The sequence below is a fragment of the Dictyostelium purpureum genome, assembly GCF_000190715.1.
Source record: "Dictyostelium purpureum unplaced genomic scaffold DICPUscaffold_31, whole genome shotgun sequence".
NCBI lineage: Eukaryota > Evosea > Eumycetozoa > Dictyosteliales > Dictyosteliaceae > Dictyostelium > Dictyostelium purpureum.
Window position 1 is genome coordinate 1 of NW_003519368.1, and position 14,453 is coordinate 14,453.

Here is a 14,453-nt window from a genome sequence, read left to right on the forward strand (position 1 = left end):
GCTCAGCTGCATCATCAACAGCTTCATCATCATCAGCATCAGCATCAACTGAAAGCTCAGCTGCATCATCATCTGAAAACTCATCTTCATCATCAATTGAAAACCCCGCTTCATCATCAATTGATACACCAGCTGCACCATCATTAATTGATATCCCAGATGAATCATCAATTGGAACCTCAGCTTCATCAGCAATTGAAAGCTCAGCTTCGGTTTCATCAACTTCATCATCATCATCAATTGAAATCTCAGTTTCGGGTTCATCATCAGCTTCACTATCATCAATCGAAACCTCATCATCATCAATTGAAAGCTCAGATGCATCATCGGCTTCTTCTTTGGCTTCATCATCTTCATCCTCAATTGAAAGTTCGATTTCAACTCCAGAATCATCAGCATCAGTTGTAAGCTCAGCTGCATCATCATCAATTGAAAGCTCAGCTGCATCATCATCAATCGAAACCCCATCTGCATCATCATCAGTTGGAGCCTCGTCATCCATTGAAACCCCAGCTGCCTCATCATCCTCAATAGAAAGCTCAGTTGATTCTTCATCATCAACTTCAGTTTCTTCATCCATTGAAAGCTCAATTTCAACTTCAGAATCATCATCGTCAGAATCATCAGCATCAGTGGAAAGCTCAGCTGCATCATCATCCATCGAAAGCTCAGCTCCATCATCAATCGATAACCCATCTACATCATCATCAATTGGGGCCTCGTCATCCATAGAAAACTCAGCTGAATCATCATCCTCAATTGAAAAATCAGCTTCATCAGCTTCATCATTAATCGAAACATCGGCATCATCATCAATTGAAACCCCAGCTGTATCATCTTCAGATTCATCATCAATTGAAGCACCACCTGTAACATCATCATCAGATTCATCATCATCAATTGAAACCCCTGCCTCATCACCAGTTGAAATATCAGCCACATCATCGTCAATTGAAACTCCAGCTGTATCATCATCTTCAATATCATCATCAATTGAAAAATCAGCTTCATCAGCTTCATCAGCCCCATCATCAGATTTATCATCATCAGCTTCATCATTAATCGAAGCATCAACCTCGTTGTCAATTGAGGCACCAGCAATATCATCGTCAATTGAAACCTCAGCTTCATCATCATCAATTGAAACTACACCTACATCATCATCAGTTGAAACCTCATCATCAACTGAACCCCCAGCTGCATCATCATTATCTTCAATTGAGTCATCTTCATCAGCTGAATCCTCAGATGAGTCATCTATTGAAATCTCAGCCCCTTCAACTTCATCAATTGAATCTTCAGCCTCATCGATCGAAATTCCTGCATCATCATCTTCCTCTATAGAAAACTCAGCAGCTTCATCAATTGAAATCCCAGCTGAGTCATCGTCCTCAACAATCGAAGCATCATCAGCTTCATTATCAATCGAAAACTCAGCAGTATCATCATCTTCATCATCAATTGAAACATCAGTCTCATCTTCATCAATAGAAACCCTAGCTGAGTCCTCGTCAATCGAAACCCCTGCTACATCATCATCAATTGAAAACTCAGCTGAATCCTCATCAATTGAGGCAATAGCTTCATCTTCCTCATCATCAATTGAAACCACAACCTCATCTTCATCAATCGAAACCTCTGCATCATCAGCTTTATCATCAATTGAAACTTCGGCTTCATCATCTAACGAAATTCCTGCAACATCCTCAATAGAAAACTTAGTTACATCATCTTCATCAATGGAAACATCAGCTTCGTCATCAGCTTCACCATCAGCTTCATCACCAGCTTCATCAATTGAAAACTCCTCTTCATCATCGGCTTCATCATCAATCGATATCCCAGATGAACCATCATTAATTGATATCCCAGATGAATCATCAATTGAAACCCCAGATGCACCATCAGCTTCATCATCATCAATTGAAACCCCAGCCACACCTATTGAAAACTCAGCTGCATCATCATCAATGGAAAACCCAGCTGCATCATCAATTGAAACCTCAGCTGCATCATCAGCTTCGTCACCAGCTTCATCATCAGCTTCATCATCATCAACCAAAAGCTCAGCTGCATCATCATCAATTGAAAGCTCAGTTGCATCATCATCAATTGATATCCCAAATGAATCATCAATTGAAAACTCTTCTTCATCATCTACTTCATCATCAACCTTATCAACATCAGCTTCATCATCAACTGAAATCTCATCAGCTTCATCATCAATCGAAACCCCCGATTCATCATCATCAATTGAGAACTCAGCATCAACCTCTTCATCATTTAAAGCCCCATCTTCATCAATTGAAACCTCAGCTGCATCATCAGCTTCATCATCAATCGAAAACCCAGCCTCATCATCATCAATTGAAAACCCAGCCTCACCAATTGAAACATCAGCTTCATCATTATCAATTGAAACATCAGCTTCATCAGCCCCATCCTCATCATCGTCGATCAAAAACTCAGCTGCATCATCATCATCAATTGAAACATCAGCTTCATCCTCATCAGTTGATGCACCAACTGAGTCATCTTCATCAAATGAAAATTCAGCTGCATCATCAATCGAAAATTCATCAAATGAAAAACCAGCAATTTCCTCGGGAGATCTGTCAGAAACATCATCAGAAGCATCATCAGAAACATCATCAGAAACATCAGAAACATCAGAAAAATCATCAGAAACATCAGAAACATCAAAATCATCACAAACACCAGAAACATCAGAAACATCAGAAACACAAACATCATTAAGTGAAGATTCGCGATCGTTTGGAGATAAATCATCAAGCTCTGTCCAAAGCAAAACAAATAGCTCTTCAGAAAATAACCTCAGTGCACAATCACCAGCCTTTTCTTAAATAGAAAATTAAATAAAATATTTATAAAATAATTTTAAAAACCTATTTAATAAAGTTTTGTTTTAAAATTTTATTTATTATTTAAATTGAAATCAATTGATCTTCCAAAACTATATTATGACCTTCATTTCTTAAAGTATTCATTCTCGATTCTGAGTGGTTATTTAGAGATTTATTTACTGAATATGAAAACTTAAATAAAAGAAAATTAATATTTTATAACAAACTAAATTAAAAATTAAAAATTAAAAATAGTTACATTGAAATCGTGATAATCTAAGTGGGTTTTATCGTCAGCTTTTCTTAAACCTCTTCCTAATTTCTGAATTGTCATGTTTGGGTCCTTGCCACCACATGCATTAATTAAATGATGGATTTTAACATCTATACCAACATTTCCTATTGAAGAGAAAATTGCAACCACCTTTTCATCTGGTTGTGAATCACGTAGTTTTTTAATGACATACTCTCTTGTTTCTTGATCATCATTTCCCTGTACCCAGTAGCTATTTGGTATTAATTTATTTAAAGTTTCACCATGTGTTAATCTTTTTACTAAAATCATAACTCTACCATTTTTAATTGAATCCACTAATTTTACAATTGATTGATTAAAATGATCATTTTCAATCATTATTAAATTTTCAGCTTTTTGGTAACCCAGTGCTTTACTTAGTTTGGGTGCATTAATTGGGTAAAAATGTAAAATTGCATTCGATAAAATATTTACTAAATAATTTTTTTAGTTTGTAAAAAAAGATATTAGAAAATAAAAAGAAAAAGGATAGTAATTAAAATAGTTACTTTTAGTTAAGGCTTTGGTATTTACATCACATAACAATGTACCAAAAATTGATGTTAAGATATGGTTGTGAACATGATCATCGTTTTTAAAAGGAGTTGCTGAAAAACCAAATCTGCAATATGCATTTTCAAATAAATCAAAAACTTTATTTGCAAATGGACCTGTAAATTCATGCACTTCATCAACAATCAATACTTTGGATTGTTTACAAAACTCTTCAATTTTATGGGCTGATTTTACTGTTGAAATTATAATATTACCACTTTCTTTAAAGTCTGAAGAGTTTCTTCCAACATTATTAATTCCCAATTCTTTTAATGTATTATAAATCTGTGTAACCAATGTTCTTTTTGATACAATAATTATAATTTTTACTCTATAAAAAATTTAATATATTAATTTTATAAATAATTTATTATTTATTATTTATTATTTATTTATTATTACCCTTGTCCTAATGCTTTAATAATTGATGCTAAAATTAAAGTTTTTCCACCCCCCGTTGCACATTTAATAATACCTCTATGATTGGATAGTGCAAAATTAACAGCCTCAACTTGATAGTCATGTAATTTTACATTTTTTTCAATAAAAAAATCAGAGTCTATAATTTTTGATTGTAACTCTTCTCCCTCATCTTTTATTTGATCCCAATTTTCAAATAATTCTGGTAAAACTTCACGCTCATCTGAATATTCATAATTAAATTCTAATTCTTTTAAATGAGATTCTATAATTGGTAATAAACCTGTTTTAAATCTTCCTGTCTTTTGATTAAAAAATGATTTGGTTGCTGCAAAAAATAATCTTCTTTTATATGTTTCTTGGGTGATTGTCAAAGGTTTTGTAAATTTTAATTTTTTACTTAAAACCAAGTGTGTTGTTTTATCTGCTCCTTTTAAATATGAATATACATTATTGATTTTAATATGTGGCTTTATTATTTTAGTTAACATTATAAAAAAATAGTATTTGTATTACATGCAATATTATATTAAAATAAAAAAATTAAAAAGAAAAAAAAAAAAAATAAATTAAATTGATTTTTTTTTCGTTTTTAAAAAACTATAAAAATATTTTTTATAATTTTAAAAAAAAGTTTTAAAAAATGGGGAATCTTTTTTAATTTTATTGGAATTATAATAAATAAATTTTTTTATTTTGTTTTATTAATCTTTATCTAAATTATTTAGTTGATGATTAACATTACTTATATACAAATCATCTTTTTTACCAATTATTATATTATGATACTTTGGTGAGGTTACACTATGATTTATATGACCATTATTATTACTAATTGGGGTGTGATTGTTTTGATTATTTTGGCTAGATAAATTTGGTGAGTTACTAACATTACTAACATTACTAATATTACTGGTATTACTAACATTGCTACTATTACTATTATTACTACCATTTAAACCGTTATTATTTATTTTTTGCTCAAACTTTATATCCCAAACTTCTAAAACTGTTCTTAATTCATGTTTTAAACGTAAAATTCTACTAAATACCAAACCTGTTATTGGAACAATTTGAGATAACGATTGATTGTTTTTTAAATCGTTTTGAGAAATCATTGTTTTCTCCATTAAAATTTGAGAGTTGTAAAATTTTTCTTCTAAATACTTCATATCTCTTATATATATTATATCTTCGATCAAATAAATTAATTTTAATAAATTTCCTACAGTTTGTTGATGTTTTTGTTGATAATGGCCCATTGTGGGGTTGTTTGAATGATTTGGATTGTTTTGATCAATTGGTGAAGAAAGACTAAAATTTGTAAACGAATTGCTTGGTGATGAGTTAATTTTTACATTATTCAAAGCAATTGGGGATACCGACGATGAGGATGAGGTTGAAGTTGCTGGCGGTGGTGATGATAAACTTTGGTTGCAGTTGGTGGGATTTGTAGTTGAAGGTGTATTATTATAAATTGATTTTAAAAATGTTATAATTGGTTTTAAAGCTTCTGTTTCGATGTAATAAAATCTTGAGCCATCATTTTCTTTTTCGAAAATTTCATTTACCAATTCTAAATTTGAAGAAAATAAAGATTTATTTTCACGTAATTTATCATTTAGTAATATCTCTGCTGAAAATAAAAATTCGTCCAATGAATGATATATCTTCTTTTTTAATGGTATAATTAAACTATTTAATCTCTGATCCATTTCTGATATGGTTTGAGGTTTTAAGACAATATTTATAATACGAAGATTTTCACGTACTTTTGAGAGGGATTTGGGTGGTTCGTCAATATAGTTCTCTGGTAGGGCATGTGGGTCATAACCTAAACCACGAATATAGGAATCGATTGAGTCACGGATCAATTGCAAATACCAATTTGTAATTTCTTTCTTTTTTGAGCCATCTGTGATCTTTGAATTAAATGTTAAAACTGTTTCGATAGCCAAGTCACATTCTGATAATAATACTTGAAGAGCATCTTTAGCACTAATACTATATTTTTTACCTTCATTTTCGAGATCTTTTATCATCATTCTAAGTGTTGGTAAATATGGTTTAAATTTTATATATTGTTTTTTAATTAAACTAAATGAATCATTGTTATTGTTATTATAGTTATCAAACAAAGAATTTAATGATGATGATGATAATGTAGCTGAGATTGGTTGTGGATGATTGATAATGATTGATGGTTGATGGTTAATAAGTTGATTAAATTCATTTACAAATACCGATAACTCCTCTTCCTGTTGAGCTAATAAGTCCTGGTGTTGTTGTTGTTGTTGATGCTTTTGTTGATTATAAAATAAATTATGTTGTCCTTTAATTTCTTGAATGAATATTTTTTTTAAATATTGCGAAAAATGTTGAATATGTTGATATGATAATTGATTAATTGATTCTAAATAGCTTGGGAATTCATGCTCGATAGCTAAGAGTTTTCTACGTACATTCTCTAAATCTTCTAACGATACACATTTTGATCCATTGAAATGAAGGGTTTGGGCTATTAAATCCACATCATAACCACGTTCCAATAGACGTGATTTTAATGTATCTTTTATTGCCTGTCTAAGCTCTGATGTGAAAGCGTCGAATGGATTGGTTATTAATCTTTCAATTCTAGACTTTGATGCATCGGTTGGTAAAGTTATATCTAATGCTTTTAATGATACAATACGGGATAAAGGAATTTTGATTGGATGGGTCTCGTCAGGTTGTAAATAAATAAAACAATTTAAGCCTAATGGATCCGCTTCTTTAATATATCTACCCAAAATAAAGGAACCTTCATCAAATTCGTGATGATTTGGATCATTCAATAATATATTATTGTTTTGTTGATTTTGTTGATTATAATTATTTTGTTGCTGGTTATTTTGTTGAATTGATTTTAAATTTGGTGAAGCTGAACTTGAAAATGATGATAATGAACCTAAAGAGTTACTTGAAACATTATTTAAAAATGATGGTGGTAAATTATTTGGTTGTTGTTGTTGTTGTTGAGGTGGTTGTAATAAACTTAATTGTGGTATTGATTGGGTATAATAATTGTTTTTATTATGTATCCAGCCCTTTGGTAATTTCGCAATTATAATATCACCTTCATTAAACTTTTCACTTTCTAATTGTTTTGAAAATTCTTTAACAGTTTTAAAAAGTAATTCTTTATTTTCGATATTTGACCAACTTTCTATGTGTGAAATTAAAGATGATCTTGAAATTCTTAGGTCCCATTTGTTCTTTTTATTGCTGTTGCTGTTATTATTAGCCTCGTTGTCATTGACATAAAAATACTTTTTTGCACGACGTTGAATATCTTTACTTGGGGTCATACCCATTAATATATTTTCTGGATCCAAACGATAATGTGTTGAAATAAATTTATAAAGGTCCATTGCTAATCTAAATATTGGGTCGCTATCTTCCTCCCATTGACTTGAATATAATAATAAAAAGTATTCGATTTGAGTTTTGTATAATTCAAATTGCTTTTGACTTCTAATTCTTCCAAAATAAATCATTTCAAAATGGTATAGTTCAGAAATACTTTTGAATTTTATTAAATTTATATTGAATGGACTTTGCTCTTGTTCTTGTTCCTGTTGTGGCTGTGATTGAGTTGGTTGTTGCTCTTCTTCGTTTTGATCAACAAAAGTGGTTGTTATAATCGGTATTGATGAATTTAATTTGTTATTCTCTTCGTTTATTGTTGGTGTCATTGTAATAGTGGCTGTGGTGTTTGTAACCGCTGTTGGAGCGGAGGTTGATATATTTGTAGGTATTGTTTGATTTAATTTTAATGATAAACCATATAAAAAGTTTTTAATTTTCTCTAAAAATAAATTTTTTTGATGTGGTAAATCTACTAACCCAATATTTTCTAATTCGTACATACAATCATTTAAATTTTCATCTAAATGATTACTACTATTATTATTATTACTATTACTATTATTATTACAATTTTCTTTTTCTTTTTCCTTCTCTTTTTCTTTATCTTTATCTTTATTTTGTATATTTTGTAAAGCTTGTGAAGAAAGATCTTTTAAATTACCAAAACTATTAGAAGGTGATTTATTTTTTAAATAGTGTGAGTGATCTACTGATCTTGAAAGAGTTTTTGGGTTATTATTTACATTAAGATTACTATTATTATCCGTGCCAATATTATTATTATTATTATTATTTACAAAAGTGGAGGTTAATAATATTGATGATGATGATGGTGAAGATGGAAATATTATCGGGTTTATGGATTGTGAAAGTTGGATAGATTTTGTTAATCTTATGCCTGATGCAGTTAGCCCACTTTCATTTCCCCCCAATGTCATATTTTCAAAATTAATTGACTCGTCTTTTTCTTTTTCTTTATCCTTATCTTTATCTTTACTTAAACCATAACCATAATCTTTTGATTTCTTTATTGTATTTAATATTGATGATTTATATGATTCACATTTATTTGTTAGGTTTCTGCAATTTTTATGACACTGAATAATTTTAAAAAAAAAAAATTTAAATATTTGTTTCAAAATTTTAAAAAATAATAAATTTTTAAATTACTTACTTTTAAATTACACTTTGAACAACCATACCCAGTTGGTTTAGCCTTTGATGAAAATATAAAATTATTACAACCATTACACTGCATTGTAGATTCAAAATTTTCTTTGTTCCAATCGTGTTTAACTATACTACAATATGATAAAATGTGTGAATGTCTTGAATTTTTACATTCTAAGTGACATGCTAAATGACAAATTTTACAATCTAATAAAAAAAAAATTAATGGTAAATATATAATTATTTATTTTAATTAAATTAGATTTACTTACAATAGGCAATTTTACCAACATCCCATATTAACTGATGGCATAAATAACAAAATGGAGGTGTTCCAAAATGTTTTTTTATCCATTCGTGTGGTTGTTCCATATTAAAATGTTAAGTTTTCTAATATGTAAATAAAATACTGCAGTTGTAGTTATTGTTGGTGTTATTGTTTCTATAATTAATTGAAACTATTTGTAATTTTATATTTTTTTGTTTTTTATTTTATTTTATTTTTATTTTTATTTTTTTTTTAAACCATTAATCAATGATTAAATAAATTATAGATAATAAAATTTTAAAAAAAAAAAGGTTTTTTTTTTAAATTTTTTTTTTTTTAATTTTTTTTTAAATTTTTTTTAATTTTTTATAAAAAAAAATAAAATAAAATAAGTAATAATAATTCCAAAACTAATAGATAAAAATATTTTATTGTTTTATAGAGATAAAAAATTTAAAAATTTGATAAAAAAAATAAAGAAAAATTTCTATTATTAAAAATAAAAAAATTTAAAAATTAATTAAAAAAAATAAAATAAAAATTATTATAATAGGTGGGGTATTTTTTTTGTTTTGATATGTTATACTATTTATGATTGGTATTTATAGACTATCTGTGTTTGTGTTGTATGTGTGATGTTATTGTTTTATATGTTTGATTGTTTTTGATTATGCGAGAAAACCTTTTTTTTTTATCACCCTAAAAATAATTATTATTTCTTAAATTGGTGGCAATATAAAAAATAAATATATAAAACAAATATAATTTTTTATAACAATAAATAAAAAAAATAAAAAAATGATGTAATAGTTAAAAAAAAAAAAATGTATTATAAAAAAAAAACTATTTCAAAGATTTTGTTGCTATTGAAAAAGAAATTAAGATTTTCTCAATTATGGAGGATCAACAAAAAATAATTTTTAAAAAAAAAAACTTCTGTTATTTTTGCACCACACCAAAATTCTTTATTTTTTAAAAATCTCTTGGTTTAAACCAAAATTTTTTTTTTTATTTAATTAAAAATAAAAAAAAATATTTATTATATTTATTATATTAATTATAAACGAATTATTTTACTTTTGCCTTTTTTTTTTGTTGTTTTTTTTATTATTATTACCATTCGACATTAAATCTATTTAAAGTCTTCTTTGCTTCAATTAAATCGATTTGAACTTTAGTTCTCATATAAAAAATTGGACAATCACGATTTGAACATAAAACGGGTTGATGAAGACTACCGGAACAACGTTGACATTGAGTCCAAGATTCTGCAAATTTGTTTTCTAATTTGGTGACATTATTTAAAGAGGTTTGATAGAGATCACCTTCTTTATGTTTACAATTTTTACAAACTGTGGATTCTTCGCTGGTCAATTCGTTTGGACAACTCATACAGACTTTTTTCTTTTCTAAAGTACCAAAGAAAGGATTGTTGGTTGATGAAAGGGTTGATTGAGCAATAGTTCTAGTGTGTTCACCAGCAAAAATTTGTTCGGGATTTGGTAAGAGTGGCTTGAAAATACGTAAAAGAGGAGCTTTTAATTGTTTATCTAAATAGTATTGAGTATCTAAAAGAATGTTGTGTTCTAAAACATAAAGTGGATCTTCGGCTTTTTCATAAATTGGTGCACCCTTTAAGCCTTGAATAACTACGTATGGGACACGATCACCAAGATTTGGGGCAGTTGCAGGATTTCTAGCTCTCATCTTTTGGGCTAATTCGTTGTGAATAACTCTACCTTTATATTGAGATTTTGAAAGAGCTTTGGTGATAACCAACATTGAAAGATCTAAACGATTTTGTAAAAGATCACTAATAACACTTTTGGTGTATTCTTCTGCTTGCTTGATATCTTTTTCTATTAAAAGTTTCTTTAAGATGGTGCTAACTACATTTCTTACTAATAAACAAGTATCACGACGCACAGTCTCCAAACCTTTAACGTCCATTTTATCGTGGATATCTGGTTTTGTCCAGAAAAGACCAGCATACTTCTTTTTAGCCATTAAAAGATATGGATAATAAACTTTTTCGAAATCTAAATTAATTGGACGAATAAAGTGCTTGGTAACTTCTTTTGAGGCTTCTCTTCCTAATGCCATTGCTTCGGCTACAGTTGGTACACCAAATTTAACCATTACGGAATCGGTATCACCATAAATTACAACAGCATCATGGTTATAACCATTTGCGATGGTATAACGCTCTTCAACGATCTTTTTAGTTGTATCAAGCATTTCTCTACCAAATGAAGTTACACTACGTGAAATTTCAACACATGGAAGTTTGCCTACACGTGCACCAGTAAAACCATATACAGAATTTGCAGAAATTTTAAGTGCTAATTGTCTACCATCTAAAACTGCTTTTTTGAATGGATCTTTTTCATTTTTTAATAATTCTTTAGCATTTTTTCTTGCAGATAAAAGTTCTTCTAAAATTCTAGGGAGTAAACCTTTCTTTTTGTGAGGAAGAATAAAGTGGTCACCTGATGGAGTGACAGTATATTCATCAGCAGGAAGTTTTTTAGCCTCTTCTGCTGGTAATAAAGTTGAATAACAAAGATTATGGGCCATCATAATGGATGGATATAGAGATGTAAAATCAAGAGTTGCAATTGGAGTGTCGTAGAATGCACATTTTGGTTCAATAACAACAGCACCTTTGAATTTTTCACCAGCTTTACCTGTAACTTTATAAGTTGGAATAAGGAAATCTTCGACCATAGCTTTTCTATACAATTGTGATAAAACTTTAACACCTTCACCACGGCCCAAAAGATAAGATAATGGAACACCAGTAACACGTGCCATTTCAGTATAGTTGATAAGAAGCATTAATTTATCTAAAAGTTTCATTGGGAGAGCAGCATCTTTAATGCAATATACAGCTAAACGACGACGATCATCATCGGTACCATTTTGAAGATCTGAAATAATGGAGAAATGAACATCTTCTTTTTGTTCCTTTAAAAAGTGTGCTGATACATTATTGAGAGAATAGCTACTTAATTTGTGATCTCTTTGAATGGCCTGCATTAAATCAAATTGAGTTCTACCTGGCATTGATACTTCTTTACTTTCACGGGTACCCAAGTTGCTGCTAGAGAAATGAGTTGATTTGATTTTGGAGATAGTTGTTTTAATTCTACTTAAAAGTGCAAACTCTGGGATCTTTAATGTTCTAGCTCTACTAATTAAGTATGGAAGATCGAAATTTGCAATATTGTAACCAATGATTATATCTGGATCGACCTTGATTAAAAATTTTCTCCACTCTTTTAACATATCTTTTTCGCATTTATGTGAGATAACGTGAGCACCTACAATACTTGAACAACCTTTTAATGTAAAAATATTTTTAATGAATGGCTCACTTTCACCTTGATTCTTTACAATATTTGCAATTTGAATGACTGGATCTTTTTCTGGTTCTGGGAAAAAACCTTTTCTACCTGCACATTCAATATCGAATGATAAAATTCTAAATGGTGCAAATGATTCATCACTATAATTTAATAACTCCTTATTTCTAAAAAAAAAAAAAAAAAATTAATATAAATTTGTGATGTTAAATAAATAAAGTAACTTACGAGATATCAACTTCAATTTGACATGTTGAGACTTGATTTTCTGAAAATTGATATTTATTTGCTGGTAATTCAATCCAACTACAACCTGGAATTTTTCTAAAAAAAAATAATATTAATATTTATAAATTATAAAAATTAAAAAATTTTATATTTACTTGTCAATTAAAAATCTTAAAGCAAATGGTATATTTGATTCGTAGGTTTGATATTGTCTAAATGGCTGACCTGGAATTTCAAAACGATGTTTACCTGTTTCGAGAATATCTCTGCATCTTGTAACGAATTTTGGTAGAATTAATGTAATCTCAATAAAGTCTGTTAAAGGATTTGGATTATAACCCATAATTGATTTCTTTTGGACAATTCTAATTGAGATGACAATATCTTCAACTTCTTTTTCATTAGAATTATAACTGAGTTTCATAGTATCCTTTTAGAAAATAAAACAATATAAATTAATGATTATATTTTTTATACTTATTATATTATACTAATATTTACATTTAAAGCTTTTTTAAAAGATTTACAATCGGATTGTGTAAAATTAGGTGGACAGCTAATAAAAAAGTATGGTAAAAAACCATGAACTTTACACAATACACTATTACCGTTTTTAGTAACACCAAATAAACGGACCACTGGTAATGGACCAACAGAGGGACCTGGCATACCTGGTACTGGTTCTTTAATTTCGGCATAATCTACTTCTAATTGTTGAAATATTAATGAGTCTTTTTTTGGCGAAAAATCTGATGGAATTGGATTTCTTGCCCATAATGTAATTTGCTTTGATCCATCATCTTGAATATCGAGGTCCATTGAGTCTGCTATAGCAACATTTTCGTAATCTATTTCTTCTTCATCATCTTCTTTATCATCAAATTCTTCCTCTTCATCTTCTTCGTCATCAAACTCTTCTTCTTCTTCATCTTCTCCTCTATAGGTTTGTGTAGGTGTTTGTGTTTTTAATTTTTTTTCGTTTCCTTGTCCAGGTTTATTTGTGACATTTCTTTTATAACTCATTTTTGTTTCTAAATTTAATATATATACATAAAAAATAAAAAAAGAAAATACAGAATGATTATTATTTAAAATAGTTTTGGCGCAAAAAATTTTGAATTTAAAAAAAAAAAGAAAAAAAAAAATTTTAAAAAAAAAAAAAAAAAAAAAAAAAAAAAGAAATTAAAAAAAATAAAATAAAATTTAATTAAAAATTAAAATTAATTAAAATTTTTTCTAATAAATGTACACATAGATATCCAAACATTTACTTGTTATGCAACTTTAAATAAATTTATTTAAATATAAATATACACAAAATAAAATAAATACCAAAATTATTTTTATTAAATTTTTTTTCAAAATTTTTGCTTTTTTTTTTTTTATCATAAATTATTTTATTTACCAAATAATAATACAATGTCAATCGAAAATGAAATCAAACAATTATTAGAAGAAGAATTAAAACCAATTGTTTTAGAAATAATAAACGAAAGTTATATGCATAATGTACCAAAAGGTAATTTAACTTTAAATTATATAAAAGATAATAGTTTTATTAATAGTTTATTTAAAAAAGGTAGCGAATCACATTTTAAAGTTAAAATAGTTAGCGAAAAATTCGAAGGTTTAACTATGATCGAACAACATCGTTTAGTAAATACAATTTTAACAAATTATATAGGTAATTCTAAAATCCATGCTTTATCGATAACATCAAGAACACCAACTCAATGGAAAAAACAACAAGAAAAAACAGAACCATCACCATCATGTCGTGGTGGTTTTGGTAAATAATCGACCAAATTAAATAAATAAAATAAATTGTAAATTAATTAATAAAAAAAAAACAAAAACAAATATCTTCATTATTATTTAAT

General features: G+C 28.3%; 4 protein-coding genes across 4 annotated transcripts; 2 read left to right on the forward strand and 2 right to left on the reverse strand.

Annotated features, from left to right (window-relative positions):
* Nucleotides 1-159: 159 nt before the first annotated feature.
* On the forward strand, nt 160-2,864 carry DICPUDRAFT_148572 (uncharacterized protein; the record flags this gene model as incomplete). The annotated part of the gene is made up of 2 exons (XM_003284713.1): nt 160-251; nt 314-2,864. 2 exons carry the CDS (start codon nt 160-162, stop codon nt 2,862-2,864), a joined length of 2,643 nt encoding a protein of 880 aa, XP_003284761.1.
* An 81-nt stretch (nt 2,865-2,945) lies between these two features.
* DICPUDRAFT_86409 (uncharacterized protein) lies at nt 2,946-9,084 on the reverse strand (the record flags this gene model as incomplete). Its single annotated transcript, XM_003284738.1, has 7 exons — nt 2,946-3,043; nt 4,190-4,191; nt 4,888-7,054; nt 7,094-7,897; nt 7,958-8,639; nt 8,717-8,919; nt 8,985-9,084. The coding sequence occupies 7 exons, from the start codon at nt 9,082-9,084 to the stop codon at nt 2,946-2,948; spliced, it is 4,056 nt and encodes a 1,351-aa protein (XP_003284786.1).
* Nucleotides 9,085-10,093: 1,009 nt separating this feature from the next.
* On the reverse strand, nt 10,094-13,392 carry DICPUDRAFT_28208 (DNA polymerase delta catalytic subunit; the record flags this gene model as incomplete). The annotated part of the gene is made up of 4 exons (XM_003284739.1): nt 10,094-12,512; nt 12,574-12,669; nt 12,729-12,966; nt 13,065-13,392. The coding sequence occupies 4 exons, from the start codon at nt 13,390-13,392 to the stop codon at nt 10,094-10,096; spliced, it is 3,081 nt and encodes a 1,026-aa protein (XP_003284787.1).
* A 600-nt stretch (nt 13,393-13,992) lies between these two features.
* On the forward strand, nt 13,993-14,370 carry DICPUDRAFT_28210 (uncharacterized protein; the record flags this gene model as incomplete). The annotated part of the gene is made up of 2 exons (XM_003284714.1): nt 13,993-14,092; nt 14,153-14,370. The coding sequence occupies 2 exons, from the start codon at nt 13,993-13,995 to the stop codon at nt 14,368-14,370; spliced, it is 318 nt and encodes a 105-aa protein (XP_003284762.1).
* Nucleotides 14,371-14,453: the final 83 nt, after the last annotated feature.